The sequence below is a fragment of the Saccoglossus kowalevskii genome, chromosome 14 (assembly GCF_978046115.1).
Source record: "Saccoglossus kowalevskii chromosome 14, keSacKowa6.1, whole genome shotgun sequence".
NCBI lineage: Eukaryota > Metazoa > Hemichordata > Enteropneusta > Harrimaniidae > Saccoglossus > Saccoglossus kowalevskii.
Window position 1 is genome coordinate 20,174,449 of NC_140654.1, and position 18,235 is coordinate 20,192,683.

At 34.9% G+C, this 18,235-nt stretch overlaps 1 protein-coding gene across 1 annotated transcript; it reads left to right on the forward strand.

The window, feature by feature from the left end:
* Positions 1 to 1,549: 1,549 nt before the first annotated feature.
* LOC144355624 (glycine receptor subunit alpha-2-like) lies at positions 1,550 to 9,486 on the forward strand. The gene is made up of 8 exons (XM_085507503.1): positions 1,550 to 1,655; positions 2,319 to 2,386; positions 4,684 to 4,907; positions 6,020 to 6,102; positions 6,455 to 6,607; positions 8,171 to 8,400; positions 8,949 to 9,119; positions 9,322 to 9,486. Exons 1-8 carry the CDS (start codon positions 1,550 to 1,552, stop codon positions 9,484 to 9,486), a joined length of 1,200 nt encoding a protein of 399 aa, XP_085363629.1.
* Positions 9,487 to 18,235: the final 8,749 nt, after the last annotated feature.

Here is an 18,235-nt window from a genome sequence, read left to right on the forward strand (position 1 = left end):
ATCATGGGAATAAATGGGTATATAATGAAGCGACATGCATTTCCTGCCTGTCTCTAAGATACTATATTACTATATTATGTTTTTGAGGGCGACAGAAACGACTTAGGTGAACTATTATGCACAATCTCACTTAAGCTGCAATTCAAATACGGCTATAACGCTAATCAAAGTTAACATATCATGAATATGCATGAATGCATGGCCATCGATTTTGAAATGAAACAGTTTAACTACCCTTACAAAGCATAACTTCACATTCATGATACAATGGCTGTTTTTGATTAGTCTGATCGTCAGACTAAGCTTGTGAAATGTGAGGGATTTGTCGAACGTGTTACAAACTTCTGCAGTGTCTCCTCTTCACTTATGCTCACTACTCACGGTGAGTACCTGTGTATTGTTGACTAAGTGGTCTTGTAAGACTTGGACGGTAAGATATTCAAATTACACAAGACGTATCCAAATGTTGAAATACATTTGTTACTATGGGTATATGTTATTGCTGGAATGAAATCAACACTGCCAACAGAAATGTAACAAAACAACCTGTGTACGATTCATTTGATTGTGACTATTCGTTGATGTGGCTTCGATTATAAATACGATATATGTGTTATACACATATCCATCAAGGTCATTGTTTTATTTTGACCGCATTTTGAAATACCATATGGTTGTTCAAGAATATCAAATATATACATTTTCTTGGACGCTCTGCAAAAGGTAAATTCGATTACGACTCGGATGAATATATATTTGTTGCCAGATGGATACCTCGGTACTAACGAATACAGAGATTAGACGACGATGACGTCACCTAAGTCGTCACGGCGGAGTGTGTGCAACAAATCTATCACCGCCTAATCCTCGTTTGACAGTAGTTTATGTAACCCGATATTTTTCACAAAATGTAGTGAAGGGTTGTGAATATTTGTAAATCAACAAATAATATGTTTCGGGATTTGTATGTGTGTGATATAATTTGTTTTGAAATATTCTATCATAATTTAGCACATCAAACGTTCTTATACTCTCTGGAGTTTTTGGATTTCGAATCTCATGATATTTCTCACATATTTCTGACTATACTACATGTAAATATTTTTATACTATGTTTTGTTTGACTTTACGGAATGTGACTTTGAATATGGGAATATTTCCATGTTTGTTTGTAGGTATATTTAATTTTTTTTCAGTATGACATTGACACATTTAGTTGATTCTCGAGGCCACTAGATTGTTCTGGAAATCGCGACAATCTGTGATGTTTATATACGTGATGTTACTCGTTTTATTAAGGTATGTCTTTACTGCAAACACTTATCAATTTATTTACGACTGTTGGCATATAACAAAACAGACCAATTATATATATGTATGGTTTGAATTTCAAAATAAAATCAAGTTTATATCGGGGATGTTGTTATAAGACGTAACCAGATTTAAACATGATAACGGTGTTTCAGTTTTAAATGTGATAATGACATGGAAACAATAGTATGTAATGTAATGTATTATTGTTAATTATATTTATAGTAATGCAACAAGTATGGATAATGTGAGATCACTAATGACAAAGACATCGCAGACCAAAAATATTCTGAGTAATGTTTTAGGGGCTGACTATGACAAGAAATTCAGACCAAATTTACACGGTAAAGTTTATTTTGGTTCAGTTTATCATCGTTTACATAGTTTATTAAAATACCACCTTGCTACGGTAATACATTTTAGAGATTATTATATTGAAGTCATTGTTGTATTAGCGATTGCCTGATTTGTGGCAAATGGTAAATTATAACATTTACCCTGGCAAATTCACAATAAAAATTTCAAAGCGTTTTATCTCTGTATTGTAGCCATTGAATCATTTCACATTATTCACTATTTGGCTATTCAAGATAAACCTGTGGGAGTTTACTCCAAACTATTTGTGTCACACGTATTCTGGTAATTTAGACTTAGGAATAAATTTAGACTAAACGGCTGTTCAATCCTCATTACGAATAACATACATCATGCACTTTTACTTACTGTTAACCAAAATCTTTGATAAACTCGTCGACGTACATTGATGTTTTAATTTGTCCGAAGGGTATGAACTGAAATTACAGAAATAACAATTCATTAACAGTTTTCAGCTGAAATAGTTTTCATTGGCTAGTTGATGTCCTGTGACAGGAAAGCGTCGTTCAATAACAGTTAAACGTGAACGTTTTTAGCAGGCCACATACAAAGTTGATTTTAAAATGCAAATACCGAACTGTATCTATATCATATACTTTGTAATTTCTATTATGAGTATTCACTTTTCGTAGGACCACCAGTGATTGTGACGACCAGTATACTCATCAACAGTTTCCAGTCGTCATCAGATTCGGGAATGGTGAGTGACATTAACCATAATATATCAGATATTAAAATTATAACATGCCATTGAAGAGGGTCGACAAGGGGTATTTTCGTAAGCTGTAATCAATTGTTTTTATTTTCGTAATAATGTAATATACTCTTTTATGTCCGTAATTTGTACCAACATATTATTTTTTGTAAGTGTATAAAGCACTTTTCAATTTGAAATTAAATGTCGTAATTGGTATGCAAATCCCAATGTTCTTAAACTCAAATTATTAAAAATATTATAAAAATGTAACTAGGAATAAGCTTTGTCTGTAAAGTGTAAACAAACTTATTTTTTACCGTAAATGAATTTTTCATTTTATTTCCTGTTAAAACGTAAAATGCTGTTTTCATTTCCTGTAACGTGTACCAGCTATCGGCCCTTGCTCCCCCTTATTGAAGGACAGTGTTCGCGTGCATTGCGAGTTCCAATTATATTTTAACGAACGATGTTTTATACACGCGTTGTATTTGTTCCATGGTACAAATATAAAACACGTCGCAAAGACTACTGTCTTTTAAATATATAAAGAAATTGTTTAAAGGGACCGACCGACCGACGTTATGCGCCACATATATTGTTGATTTATCTAAATATATACAATAGAGTAATTAATTACACAGGACGTCAGGGCAGATTTGTAAGGATTTACTTGCATTATCTTATTACATGCGTGCGATGCGAGGTAATCTCTTAATCCATTGTCATTTATTCAAACTAAAATTGTGTGTGTAAGCTATGCTAATGCGAAAATTAGCATGACGCAATTGAGTGAGTGATGTTGGATATAGAGTTGACAGGTACATGGTTAAGCACATCACTACTTGTAGTGTGTTAGGTAGAAGAATATCATTGTCAAGGCTGCACTTCTCTGCAGCTAATTCAAACACAACCGAAAATATAGCTGTGGGTCTATAGCTCTTCTTCTGTCGGTCTTGTTAAATATTTTTGATTGTGATTGTAACTCTACTTACTCTACTACATATCGTTATTAAAGAAACTTTAACCTTTTGGCTATTGTTTACCTTCACTAGCCTGAATGAAAATGCATATCTTAATTCTAGTGGGTCTGTTACATTGGTTGTTGTACGCCCTCTATGCATGCCTCGTTCCAAGGAAATTGCCACTTTTCTACAAAAAAAATAATTAGATGACTCTCCGATTGTTAGCATATATTCTAATAGAATAATATGACGAGCACATTTACAGTAACACTTATAGGTTTACATAACAGTATTATTCTTTGTTACACATTACATTTGTAGGAAAGGTAGATACCCTACTCGTTTTGTTAATAATAATAACTAGGTTATAAAAAAACATCTCAAAATGCAATAGAAGTACCAGCAATTTGTACCTAATTCGTGTCTTTGTGCGATCATTTGTTTAGCAATAACGAGAATATGTTGCTACTACGCCCTACATTAATGCTGTTCATGATAGGTGACGTAATGGTTCTAAATATGGTAAAGCGCATATCTACGCGTACTGTTAAATACTTTGGTGGTGTTTGGTCATTCAATGAGAGGCACGCTGTGGCGTAAATATCAGTGATTTGGTTTCGTACATGGGCGTCAGCTTTAGGCACGCGCATATTTGGATTGACCAAGTTTTCAGACAATGCATTCGGTGTTATTTTTCTTCTGAATAAAAAAACGTTCTGAATAAAAGTTGTATGAAAAATTTGGAAAACAAAAGTGAGTGAAGAGAAAAAAGATAAATATCTCTTCACCCAAGTAATTCTGCATTTTATGTGCGTGTGTGTAATAACTTTTTATCTGTTCGTTTCTAGCAGTAAAACGTACGATTTCCGTTCCGGGTTTATATCGATTTATGTCGTCGGAATTTACTGCTTCTGTGTGTTAATGTTTTTTAATGGCGTTATAAACAGACAGAAAATGATCTTAACTGACCCGTACTCATATAGACAAGAACACCAAATTGTAACATGTTACTAGCATTGTGATTCCGTATTCAAATTGTGTACAATATATACATGTGCACCTGGATGACGTCTATTGGTATTCAGACGTATGTTGTTGCTTTGCAATTAATTGTGCTGGCATATCAATGTATTAGCTATTCTTAATTCACTCCAAAAAGGATACCATTTCATTTATGTTGAATAATATACAGACTCAAATGAAATGGTCTTAATGTAATGGGCATACAAAATAAATATCTGCTGTACTTTTATATTTACTATGAAATTAGGTGTTAAATATATATATACTATTTTAATTGTGTTGTTCAAATCTGCTTTACTGTTGTTATTGTTGTAGGATTATACAGTTACGTTCTTTCTTCGAACACGGTGGGTTGATCCTCGGCTAGAGTACTACGATCCTGGAAACCACACACTAACATTGCATTCAGATGGAGTCAAAGAAGTCTGGATACCGCCACTCTACTTTCCAGATGAAAAGTCTGGACACTTTCATAAACTAACAACGGAGAACTCCTTGTTGCGTATTTATTCTGATGGAACTGTTCTTCATAGCGCAAGGTACGGGGATGCTATAAAACAAGCTTTATTATTATGTTTAGACTCAATGTCCTTGGATCGACCTGCGATGAACGCGCTAAAAATTGCACTTCGATTACGTCAACATAACCACGGTAAATATTGCACATTGTTTGAGATACTATAAACATGGTAAATACTCCACCTTAATCGAGCCACTATATACAAATTAAATGTTGGTTGTTTGTGCAAAGCCACCAGTGGGAAATCTCATGAGAATAAGTGGTCACAAGGAAATAACAGCTGGACTGTTTTCACAATGGCGACAAATATCTAAATTATAGATGTTATTACATCACCCAAGGTGATAGCGTTTAAAACTTTCCCCGAAAAAAGTTACATATAGTTAGATGTCTACTCCTCATTGGTTTTTGCGATGGCAAATTTGCAACTCTTGAAGTAAACTTTTAAGTACCAGTCAAACACTTATTCCCACTTCTCTTAACGCAGGTCGAATAGCTAGTGATACTATTTTGTATTCTGAATAAAGCATCTTGGGAATTATCGGTTGAATACACGGAGAAACTAGTATTCATCGTCGAGCTCTAATAACGTCTCGTTTCAACCACAAATTCAGACAATGCTCACTCTATTATTATTGCACAGCTTTTCAAGAAGCATGACATTTTGGAGTTGCAACCCTATGAACATATGAATAGTCCACCTTCATTTAGGCTGACGCTAAAAAATCCACTCTGACTTAGCCAGTATAAAAACGCTAAATATACAGCCTTGGTTGAACTACTATGCAAAAACCAAACATTTTACTTTCATTGATCCACTATAAAACTCTGATTAAAGCAACAACCTTTATTCTTTATTGAGCCACAATACACACAATGAATATTCCACCTTGATTAAGCCACTATAAATACGCTAATTAGTCTTACTCGACTTATCCTCTATGAACATATTAAAGAACTACTCTGTGAAGTATTTCGCCTTCATTGAGACAACTGAAACACGCTAAATATACTACCAACTTGAAACACCATCGGTTAGTGTCATGTCGTAATTTAATCATTAACTAGCCGAATAGCAAAGTATTAATTTCGAGTGATGGGTGTTAACTAAGGTTCTTTTTATTTTGACAGACTTACATTAACAGTAAGCTGTATGATGAGATTAGAACGTTATCCAATGGATGAACAGGAATGCGACATGGACATTGAAAGCTGTATGTATGGTTTACAAAGTAGCATTTGATAATATGAGTACAATATTATTTGATACAGCATATAAAAAGCAAAAATTACATTTTTTAATGTTGACATCACCGAGTGATAAAATAATCAAACAAGAGATATTTGAAATATTCTTCAATACGACATTTACTGTTTTGCTATTGTGAGTGAATCTTAAAATATACACCGGCGTATTTATATCATTTACGTCATTACGCACTCAATAACCTTACCATTGCATTGCATTATGTATACATGTATTAAGATGAATATTTAAAGGAGGTCGTCATAATATGAATGTCCAAATGTGTGTCATTGTTCAAATATCATATTTTTTATATCAAGTTTCTTACACAACCGATGATTTAATTCTGCAATGGGCACCAAAGGCAGATGAACTTGAATCCTTGGAAATCCGGAAAGGACTATCAGTAGCACAATTTACTTTTTTTGCTGAACATACAGACAGGAAACCCAAAACAAGAAACTATACCACTGGTAATTATGACTTGTTATTCAGAGAACATTTAAAATCTAAGACGGGCACTGTGTGCCACTTTTATTGGTATTTTGAACGTCTAATATATGTATAACGTCTATTATTATACATCTGTCATCGTAACGCCACAAGTCACAGCGTTTCGTCATTATGCGGTATTTTACGGGGTATTTTGATGGAATGGATAAGCGCGTAAGTGTCCTGTAATAATAGAAACAAACTGGTTGCCACCTGGGTTTGACCGAACTCCGCACAAAGAATTTCGCTGATTCTGTTTTAAACCTTTTGGATTTCGGCATTCCCGTGATGTATCCCTGAAATGAAAATAGGTATTCTAGAAACTATCCTGGGGCCAACTTACAGGACTGTATTCAGGGCTACCTTGTAATAACCTCAGAATATTATGACTCTCGATCACCAGGAGATAAGCTGTGATTACTGCTCAGTTCCGTAGGTTATCAAATCAATTCACGGCTTGATATATCGTGGGAATAGTACTGTACCTGCACTGGTAGGAACATGACACTAAGGTCACTTAATTTCTTCCCAGCGCTCTGACTGCCAAAGTGTATTCTCATACGTAACCATGTCGCATACGACTTATTTACCACTTCTGTGTCACTGAGAATGTTCTAGAACCGTACTGTGTCTGGGTGGAATATTCTAGATTTTTTTTAGAAACTGGTTGAATAGGTAATAGAACACTGTAGGAGGCAATATAAGGTAATGGAACATTCTAGAAATTTGTAGCAAGTTCCAGACTCATTATATGTACGCTGATGTAATGGTCTATTTATAGACAGTGGGGGTATATATAGGGGAGTTGTTCAGCACTGAGATCAGATCGGAGATCTCGTTGAATTGTATTGGAGTTTAAGTATCTAGTTATTGGAGTCGTGGAGTTTTACCACGTTATTATACTTGATGTTTGCAGAGTATAATAATACCAGTACCAGTTGAAACCTCATCTGTTGGCTCCGTGTTCGCATGTTATTATCGCCGCCAGGGAAGTCTTTCTGTTACTGTTGCCATTTTGGTATTTGAACCATCACACCTGTACTATACCAATTACGGTAATATTACGTTGCGTGTGACACACCATTTAACTTTTGGTTTAATAAAATACATTTGATGAACCAACCTGTATCCGTTTATCCACAGCCCATTTTTTCAACAACAATCTAGGATATTATACTGTGGTAAATGCCAACAAATTTGGCAACATTGCCAAAGGGCAACAACTCTGACGTCGTATTGATCTTAACACCATCCGAACAATCGGTTTCTAATGAGCATATCTGTCCTCGTAACAGAACAACACATGTTGAACATTTCCCTAGAAATGCTACATCAGATGACACCACCTAAACCTAAAATACCTAGCAGAAATAAGTGTAGCAAAGAAAATGCTCCCTTCTCCTTGCATTAATTTCAATTACTGGTTTCCTGATAATGTTCCGTAACATGCATTAAAATTCCTCATAACTTCAAATTAGTGCCAGAAAAGAAAACTCAAAACAAAAGTGAAACATGTTATCAACATTGACTTTTATATTTTACAGGTATTTTCTCATACATTACTGCAACATTTAAATTACAAAGGCAGAAAAAGATGTTTATCATGTCAAATTATCTGCCGAGTATATTAATCGTTGTGTTGTCATGGTTCTCGTTCTGGATCAATCCAAATTCAGAGCCAGCCCGTGTTTCTCTTGTGATGACAGCATTGTTGACTCTATGTACGCAAATGAATGGGATTCAGGGAGCGTTGCCGAAAATGGCGCATCTAAAGGTAAAATATACGTGAATTATGAACCTATCCTCGGGGGGCGGACATCCGGGTATTTTCACCGCCTGGCAACCCGCGGCGGTGAAAACAAAGGCCCAAAACTCGCATAAAACGGTACTTTGGGATGATTGTTGAGACTCCTCTGAACAGTGCAACAAAATTAGCCCTACGTGTGTAACATATATAAATTTGGTTGTTCGCGATTACTTTAAAGTTGAGTTTGTGTTGTTTTCTCGATTTTTCACCGGCTCGACCGGCGTTCCACAGCAGCGCACACAGAGCCCATAGAAATGCATGGTACAGTGGTGCGCGTCTTAGCAACGTGGAACGTCTGTGACGTAGCTCCGCTCCCGAGGATAGTATATTTATCAGTGAAACGTTTTGTGAAACTATGTATCAGGTTAATCAATAAAATTATTATTCACGAAGTGTAACAACCAAATCAATCATACGTATGCGATTAATCTCCAAAACAAGCGTAATTTACTGGAATTAATACGACGAAATGCATAACAATACATGACAATCAATGTCTATTACTTTTACTGTAGGCTATTGACGTGTGGATGACAGTCTGTCTCGTGTTTGTGTTCGCAGCACTAGTAGAATATGCTGTTGTTAACTATATTAGTTTACAGACGAAACAACAAATTCGAAGAAGACAACAAGCAATTGAAATGCTCAATTTACCGGGAAATAAACAAATTAGTTTTGTAAGTTTAGTTCACAAGAGTAAAAATTAGTAACGTTCGATTAATAGCTTTGATTTCAAATCGTTATTTTATGCACGGGACATTCAGATAGGTATGTATCACGTACATATGTTGTCTTCTTTTAATGTATGTTCATTTATTGCAGTCAAGCAATGGTAAAACAAGAAAAAGAAGAGCACAAATAGATGCCGATACTTTGGCTGCTGCCGAGTTCCGACAAACTGTAAAAACGGAAATACAAGTAACTAAAGGATGTCTGGTTTGTGAGTGTTCGCGTGAACTAAGGCCTGAACAGATTGATTATTACAGCCGAATTGTATTTCCAACAGCATTTATAGTGTTCAATGTGTTTTATTGGCCGATCTATTTGTGTTGATTGCAATGATGGCCAGGTACAACTTGCTGATTGAAAAATTGTGTGCTTATTCACATGCTGATTTTAATATATAACTGAATGAATTGGGTTTTCGTATGTAAACATTCATCTACCTCTATTGCAAACTGATGTAACTTGAAAATATAAATATATAAATATAAAAATATAAACGTCCTTCATTTCTATATTCCAGAGTGACGTGAATTTTAATGTTATGCATACTACTTTAAAAACAGCTAGTTATATGCTATAATGAAGTGGTTGAACATTTATAATTTATTGCGATAAGCAAAATACATTCTTTTTATGATTACATATTGGATGTATTTGCCGACATAGTTATCTGGTTGGAATAATCGAGTTTTAGCATATTGTATAAACCATAGCAATAACCTCTTCAATCAAAATTAGCGATTAACTTAAAATTATATTAATCAGTTTTTACGATAGCAATTTGACATTGTGCCCCACCATTTTAATATTCATTTATTAGTTCTGAATACATGATGTTTCCGTTGTTAATGCATCATGTAAATACAGGTAATATAGAGTTCATTAGTGGGTGCTTCAAAGCACTGAATCATATACAGTGCATCCTGGGTATACATTCCTTTTGCAATCCAGTCAATGTTTGTAAATTTGATTATAGTTTTCACATTTATTTGTCTCGGTCAATACATGATGAGTGATGTTTATTGTAACTCTAATTTAATCAAGCCTGGGCTTATTATAGTTCAAGGTGAAAGAATAATTGAACTTTTCTCTATTGATTTTGTATATGAGCATGGGTACACCACCCTGAAACATTTCTTATTAGAGCTGTTTATGTTGTGATTAGCCTGAATATAGAAACTTTATAAGGACATATTTGTCTTTGGCATAAGCATTTTTTGAAGATGTCTATTATAATTAGTAATTCAATATCACATCAATAAATCATAATTAATTAAAAGTGAACAACAAAATAAATGTAGAAAATAGAACAAGAATAACAATATCTTGTCAATTACATTCAATATCAATTCACAATTAGAGTAGTTTCAATATTTTAAAAATATTTGTATTCAATCAAAATACATGTGTGCCACTATTTTGTGTTGGAATTGTTCGAAACTACTTAATGAATTATTCATGAATGAACATTTAAGTGGTTAACACAGTATTATTTGCAACTTTACACAGAACTATCTTTAGATTGTTGACTCATTCACAAGCGTTGTTCGAGAGCATATACATGTTCCAGGAAAAAAGTTTATAATAATGAAATGATTATTATTGGCTTTATGATATCTATAGTATATAGTATAGTTAAGGAAATTATTATACGTATTCAGAGGATAACCGCACTCTCGTGGCGGGGGGGGGGGTGCGTTTACTGATGGGCTTTTGCCATATTTATCAATTAAATGAAATTTACTCCATTGATGTAATATTACAAACGAAACAATATTTCAAATATACATGTAACTACATGTCTACTGTTATAGTACTGAAAATCACTTTAAGTTCTTATAGGATTATTGGTTTATCCATATATGTCAACATAATCGTTCAACCACATATATCACAGTTTTGCGATTGAAATGTTGGCGGAGTTGCTTGTATGTTCACCCTGAGTCATGACAACCCCGCAGTTAAATTTCGAAAACATTAGGTAAATGTCCAGAGTATGACAACAGCCAACCGGAACATCGACAACACACGGCTCACAAAAATGTAAAAAGCGATTGCAAAGTTGGTATTTTCAATCGGGATTGTTAGCTGTGATATCATATTAAAAAGTTTAATTTCAATCAATCTATGCAGCTGTGTCATTAGTTGACCTACAAATGTTTAAAGTAAAGCACAAACTGGCGTGGTTAGTACTTGCATGAGAAACTGCCTGAATTTATTTTTGTTGTTTCATCACACACATGAACAAGATATATGGAAACGTTCCTGCATTCTTTTTTACTGTGATGTCAATCATTTATAGTGAAAAATCGTGGGAATTTTGTAACATTTTTTTTAATTAATGGAAAGTTGCAACATTCCTTCTAATTTCAAGAACGAGTTGTTGATGCTATCGGCACGTAGTGGGTTTTATGCTGTTAAAACACTGTGCAAAGTTGTTCAAAGTGTTTGCAAAGTTGAGCAAAGTTATTGCAATGTTGGTAGATCTATTTGTATATGTGACCTAAGTTGTTGGCACACAGAAGCGCGCAGTTGTAAAGCCGACAAATTTAATGAAAGCCAGTTGAATGCAGCCAATATATGTTCACATGAGCTGACTGTAAAATGTTAGAAAACAGCGTGCAAAGTTAGAAAAATTGATTGAAATGTTGGCGGAGTTGCTTATATGTTTAACCTAAGTCATGGTCATGACAACCCCGCAGTTACATTTCGAAAACATGAGGTAATGCCAGCAATATCGATTTTAAAACATCTATGAACATGAAATAGCCGCAAATTCGGTTTAGTTTCAATCAATCTATGCATCAGTGTGGTTAGGTGACCGACAAATGTTTAAAGTAAAGCACAATCAGGCGTGGTTAGTACTTGCATGGGAGACTGCCCGAGCAAACCAGGTGTTGAATTATATTTTTTTGTTTCATCAAAGTATTGAAAAAGATATAGGGCAAGGGTCCTGCATTCTTTCTTACTGTGATGTCAATTATTTATAGTGGAAAATCGTGACATTTTTGTAACTTTTTTAATTAATTGAAAGTTGCCCCATTCCTTCTAATTTCAAGAACGAGATTTTGATGCTATCGGTACGTAGTGGGTTTAATGCTGTTAAAACACCGTGCAAAGTTGTTCAAAGTGATTGAAAAGTTCAGCAAAGTTATTGCAATGTTGGTAGATGTTGTTGTATATATGACCTAAGTTGTTGGCATATAGAAACGCGCAGTTGTAAAGTCGACAAATTTAATGAAAGCCAGTTGAATGCAGCCTATATATCTTCACATGAGCTGACTGTAAAATGATAGAAAACAGCGTGCAAAGTTGGAAAAATCGATTAAAATGTTGGCGGAGTTGCTTATATGTTTAACCTAAGTCATTGTCATGACAACCCCGCAGTTACATTTCGAAAACATTAGGTAAATGTCCAGAGTATGACAACAGCCAACCGGAACATCTACAACGCACGGCTCACACAAATGTGAAAAGCGATTGCAAAGTTGGTATTTTCAATCGGGATTTTTAGCTGTGATATCATATTAAAACGTCCCATAATTAAAAGTTCGTAAATTTGAATAAATATTTCGTAAATTGCCGTTAAATTAGCGTTGTGTTAATCAAAGTATGTAGAGGTCATAGGTCAATTCTAGAAGGTACCTGTATCAGCAATATCGATTTTAAAACATCAAAAAACTTGGCATAGCTGCAAATTCGGTTTAATTTCAATCAATCTATGCAGCTGTGTCATTAGTTGACCTACAAATGTTTAAAGTAAAGCACAAACTGGCGTGGTTAGTACTTGCATGAGAAACTGCCTGAATTTATTTTTGTTGTTTCATCACACACATGAACAAGATATATGGAAACGTTCCTGCATTCTTTTTTACTGTGATGTCAATCATTTATAGTGGAAAATCGTGGGATTTTTGTAATTTTTTTAATTAATGGAAAGTTGCAACATTCCTTCTAATTTCAAGAACGAGTTTTTGATGCTATCGGCACGTAGTGGGTTTTATGCTGTTAAAACACTGTGCAAAGTTGTTCAAAGCGATTTCAATGTTGTGCAAAGTTATTACAATATTGGTGGATGTATTTTTATATATGACCTAAGTTGTTGGCATACAGAAGCGCGCAGTTGTAAAGCCGACAAATTTAATGAAAGCCAGTTGAATGAAGCCTATATATGTTCACATGAGCTGACTGTAAAATGTTAGAAAACAGCGTGCAAAGTTAGAAAAATTGATTGAAATGCTGGCGGAGTTGCTTATATGTTTAACCTAAGTCATTGTCATGACAACCCCGCAGTTACTTTTCGAAAACATGAGGTAAATGTCCCGAGTATGACAACAGCCAATCGAAACATCGACAACAAACTGCTTACAAAGTTGTGAAAAGCGATTGCAAAGTAGGTATTTGCATTCGCGATTATTACCTGTGATATCATATTAACAGGTCCCATAATTAAAAGTTCGAAAATGTGAATGAATATTTCGTTAATTGCCGTTAAAATTGTGTAGTTTCACTTAAAGTATGTAGAGGTCATAGGTGAATTCTAGAAGTTACCTGTGCCAGCGATATCGATTTTAAAACATCTATAAACATGAAATAGCCGCAAATTCCGTTTAATTTCAATCAATCTATGCATCTGTGTGGTTAGGTGACCGACAAATGTTTAAAGTAATGCGCAATCGGGCGTGGTTAGTACTTGCATGGGAGACTGCCCGAGTAAAGCAGGTGTTGAATTATATTGTTTTGTTTCACCAAAGTATTGAAAAAGATATAAGGAAAGGGTCCTGCATTCTTTCTTACTGTGATGTCAATCATTTATAGTGGAAAATCGTGGGATTTTTGAAACTTTTTTAATTAATGGAAAGTTGCAAAATTCCTTCTAATTTCAAAGAACGAGTTTTTGATTCTATCTGCACGTAGTAGGTTTTATGCTGTTAAAACACCGTGTAAAGTTGTTCAAAGTGATTGCAAAGTTGAGCAAAGTTATTGCAATGTTGGTAGATGTATTTGTATATATGACCTAAGTTGTTGGCATATAGAAACGCGCAGTTGTAAGTCGACAAATTTAATGAAAGCCAGTTGAAAGCAGCCTATATATGTTCACATGAGCTGACTGTAAAATTTGTGAAAACAGCGTGCAAAGTTGCAAATATCGATTGAAATATTGGCGGAGTTGCTTATATGTTTAACCTAAGTCATTGACATGACAACCCCGCAGTTACATTTCGAAAACATTAGGTAAATGTCCCGAGTATGACAACAGCCAATCGAAACATCGACAACAAACTGCTTACAAAGTTGTGAAAAGCGATTGCAAAGTTGGTATTTTCATACGGGATTATTACCTGTGATATCATATTAACAGGTCCCATAATTAAAAGTTCGAAAATGTGAATAATAATTTCGTTAATTGCCGTTAAATTGGCGTAGTTGTACTCAAAGTATGTAGAGGTCATAGGTCAATTCTAGAAGGTACCTGTGCCAGCAATATCGATTTTAAAACATCTATGAACATGAAATAGCCGCAAATTCGGTTTAATTTCAATCAATCTATGCATCTGTGTGGTTAGGTGACTGACAAATGTCTAAACTAAAGCACAATCGGGCGTGGTTAGTACTTGCATGGGAGACTGCCCGAGTAAACCGGGTGTTTAATTATATTTTTTTTGTTTCATCAAAGTATTGAAAAAGATATAGGGCAAGGGTCCTGCATTCTTTCTTATTGTGATGTCAATCATTTATAGTGGAAAATCGTGAAATTTTTGTAACTTTTTTAATTAATGGAAAGTTGCCCAATTCCTTCTAATTTCAAGAACGAGATTTTGATGATATCGGTACGTAGTGGGTTTAATGCTGTTAAAACACCGTGCAAAGTAGTTCAAAGTGATTGCAAAGTTGAGAAAAGTTATTGCAATGTTGGTAGATGTATTTGTATATATGATCTAAGTTGTTGGCATATCGAAACGCGCAGTTGTAAAGTCGACGAATTTAATGAAAGCCAGTTGAATGCAGCCTATATATGTTCACATGAGCTGACTGTAAAATGTTAGAAAACAGCGTGCAAAGTTAGAAAAATTGATTGAAATGCTGGCGGAGTTGCTTATATGTTTAACCTAAGTCATTGTCATGACAACCCCGCAGTTACTTTTCGAAAACATGAGGTAAATGTCCCGAGTATGACAACAGCCAATCGAAACATCGACAACAAACTGCTTACAAAGTTGTGAAAAGCGATTGCAAAGTAGGTATTTTCATTCGCGATTATTACCTGTGATATCATATTAACAGGTCCCATAATTAAAAGTTCGAAAATGTGAATGAATATTTCGTTAATTGCCGTTAAAATTGTGTAGTTTCACTTAAAGTATGTAGAGGTCATAGGTGAATTCTAGAAGGTACCTGTGCCAGCGATATCGATTTTAAAACATCTATAAACATGAAATAGCCGCAAATTCCGTTTAATTTCAATCAATCTATGCATCTGTGTGGTTAGGTGACCGACAAATGTTTAAAGTAAAGCACAATCGGGCGTGGTTAGTACTTGCATGGGAGACTGCCCGAGTAAAGCAGGTGTTGAATTATATTTTTTTGTTTCACCAAAGTATTGAAAAAGATATAAGGAAAGGGTCCTGCATTCTTTCTTACTGTGATGTCAATCATTTATAGTGGAAAATCGTGGGATTTTTGTAACTTTTTTAATTAATGGAAAGTTGCAAAATTCCTTCTAATTTCAAAGAACGAGTTTTTGATTCTATCTGCACGTAGTAGGTTTTATGCTGTTAAAACACCGTGTAAAGTTGTTCAAAGTGATTGCAAAGTTGAGCAAAGTTATTGCAATGTTAGTAGATGTATTTGTATATATGACCTAAGTTGTTGGCATATAGAAACGCGCAGTTGTAAGTCGACAAATTTAATGAAAGCCAGTTGAAAGCAGCCTATATATGTTCACATGAGCTGACTGTAAAATGTTAGAAAACAGCGTGCAAAGTTGCAAAAATCGATTGAAATATTGGCGGAGTTGCTTATATGTTTAACCTAAGTCATTGACATGACAACCCCGCAGTTACATTTCGAAAACATTAGGTAAATGTCCCGAGTATGACAACAGCCAATCGAAACATCGACAACAAACTGCTTACAAAGTTGTGAAAAGCGATTGCAAAGTTGGTATTTTCATACGGGATTATTACCTGTGATATCATATTAACAGGTCCCATAATTAAAAGTTCGAAAATGTGAATAATCATTTCGTTAATTGCCGTTAAATTGGCGTAGTTGTACTCAAAGTATGTATAGGTCATAGGTCAATTCTAGAAGGTACCTGTGCCAGCAATATCGATTTTAAAACATCTATGAACATGAAATAGCCGCATATTCGGTTTAATTTCAATCAATCTATGCATCTGTGTGGTTAGGTGACCGACAAATGTTTAAAATAAAGCACAATCGGGTGTGTTTAGTACTTGCATGGGAGACTGCCCGAGTAAACCAGGTGTTGAATTATATTTTTTTGTTTCATCAAATTATTGAAAAAGATATAGGGCAAGGGTCCTGCATTCTTTCTTACTGTGATGTCAATTATTTATAGTGGAAAATCGTGAATTTTTTGTAACTTTTTTAATCAATGGAAAGTTGCCCCATTCCTTCTAATTTCAAAAACGAGATTTTGATGCTATCGGTACGTAGTGGGTTTATTGCTGTTAAAACACCATGAAAAGTTGTTCAAAGTGATTGAAAAGTTGAGCAAAGTTATTGCAATGTTGGTAGATGTTATTGTATATATGACCTAAGTTGTTGGCATATAGAAACGCGCAGTTGTAAAGTCGACAAATTTAATGAAAGCCAATTGAATGCAGCCTATTTATGTTCACATGAGCTGACTGTAAAATGTTAGAAACAGCGTGCAAAGTTGGAAAAAGCGATTGAAATGTTGGCGGAGTTGCTTATATGTTTAAACTAAGTCGTTGTCATGACAACAAACTGCTTACAAAGTTGTGAAAAGCGATTGCAAAGTTGGTATTTTCATACGGGATTATTACCTGTGATATCATATTAACAGGTCCCATAATTAAAAGTTAGAAAATGTGAATAATCATTTCGTTAATTGCCGTTAAATATGCGTAGTTTTACTCAAAGTATGTAGAGGTCATAGGTCAATTCTAGAAGGTACCTGTGCCAGCGATATCGATTTTAAAACATCTATAAACATGAAATAGCCGCAAATTCGGTTTAATTTCAATCAATCTATGCATCTGTGTGGTTATGTGATTGACTAATTTGAACATCTTCTTTTGGTGCTCTGGTAATCCACCGGAATCGCGCTGTTTTGCGGACATCTATTCCTGGTTTGTTGACCAACGTTGTTTATGTTAAAGACAGTATCCGTCAGTATATTTATTTTCAACCACCCAGTGCTTTTTGCGTGATTATCTCAACTGCAGGTCTGTGTACGTGTTGTGGTGGGCTCTAAAACGGAACACACTTGCTGTTGTGGATGAACAATATAAGGCTTTTGATATTATTTCAGCGATACAATCTTCATTTGGCAACGGCTCTTTACTGGGTTGTGTCAAGTTAAAAGGATTGTGGCAGGTAACCCTCGCCAAGGAGGAGGACTCGGATAGTTTATTGGAACACGGAATAACAAGTAATGGCAGCGAGGCCAGCATACAGGGTTTGGTGAAGAACTTTACTACCGTGTCTTTTTTTGGAGTTCCAATTTATATTGAAGACGAAGTTTTGACTGAAAAGCTTGTCGGTTATGGGTGCATTATTCGCAGCAATGTGGTTCATAAATTTTTCAAAGATGCCCCACAGGTGGAAAATGGTACTCGATTTGTGAGAATAGAACTGCCGACCAATATTACGTCACTACCTTATGCAGTAAAACTGGAAGACAATAGACCTTACATAAGACTACTGCATAACAATCAGCACAAGGTTTGTAACAACTGTTTAGCAGATGATCATCTGATTTTCAACTATCCTGCGTACGAGTGCAAGAAGTGTCACAAAATGGGTTACATCGAACGGTTCTTTACACAAGTGCGGTGTTTTAACAAAATGGGACACAGGGTCA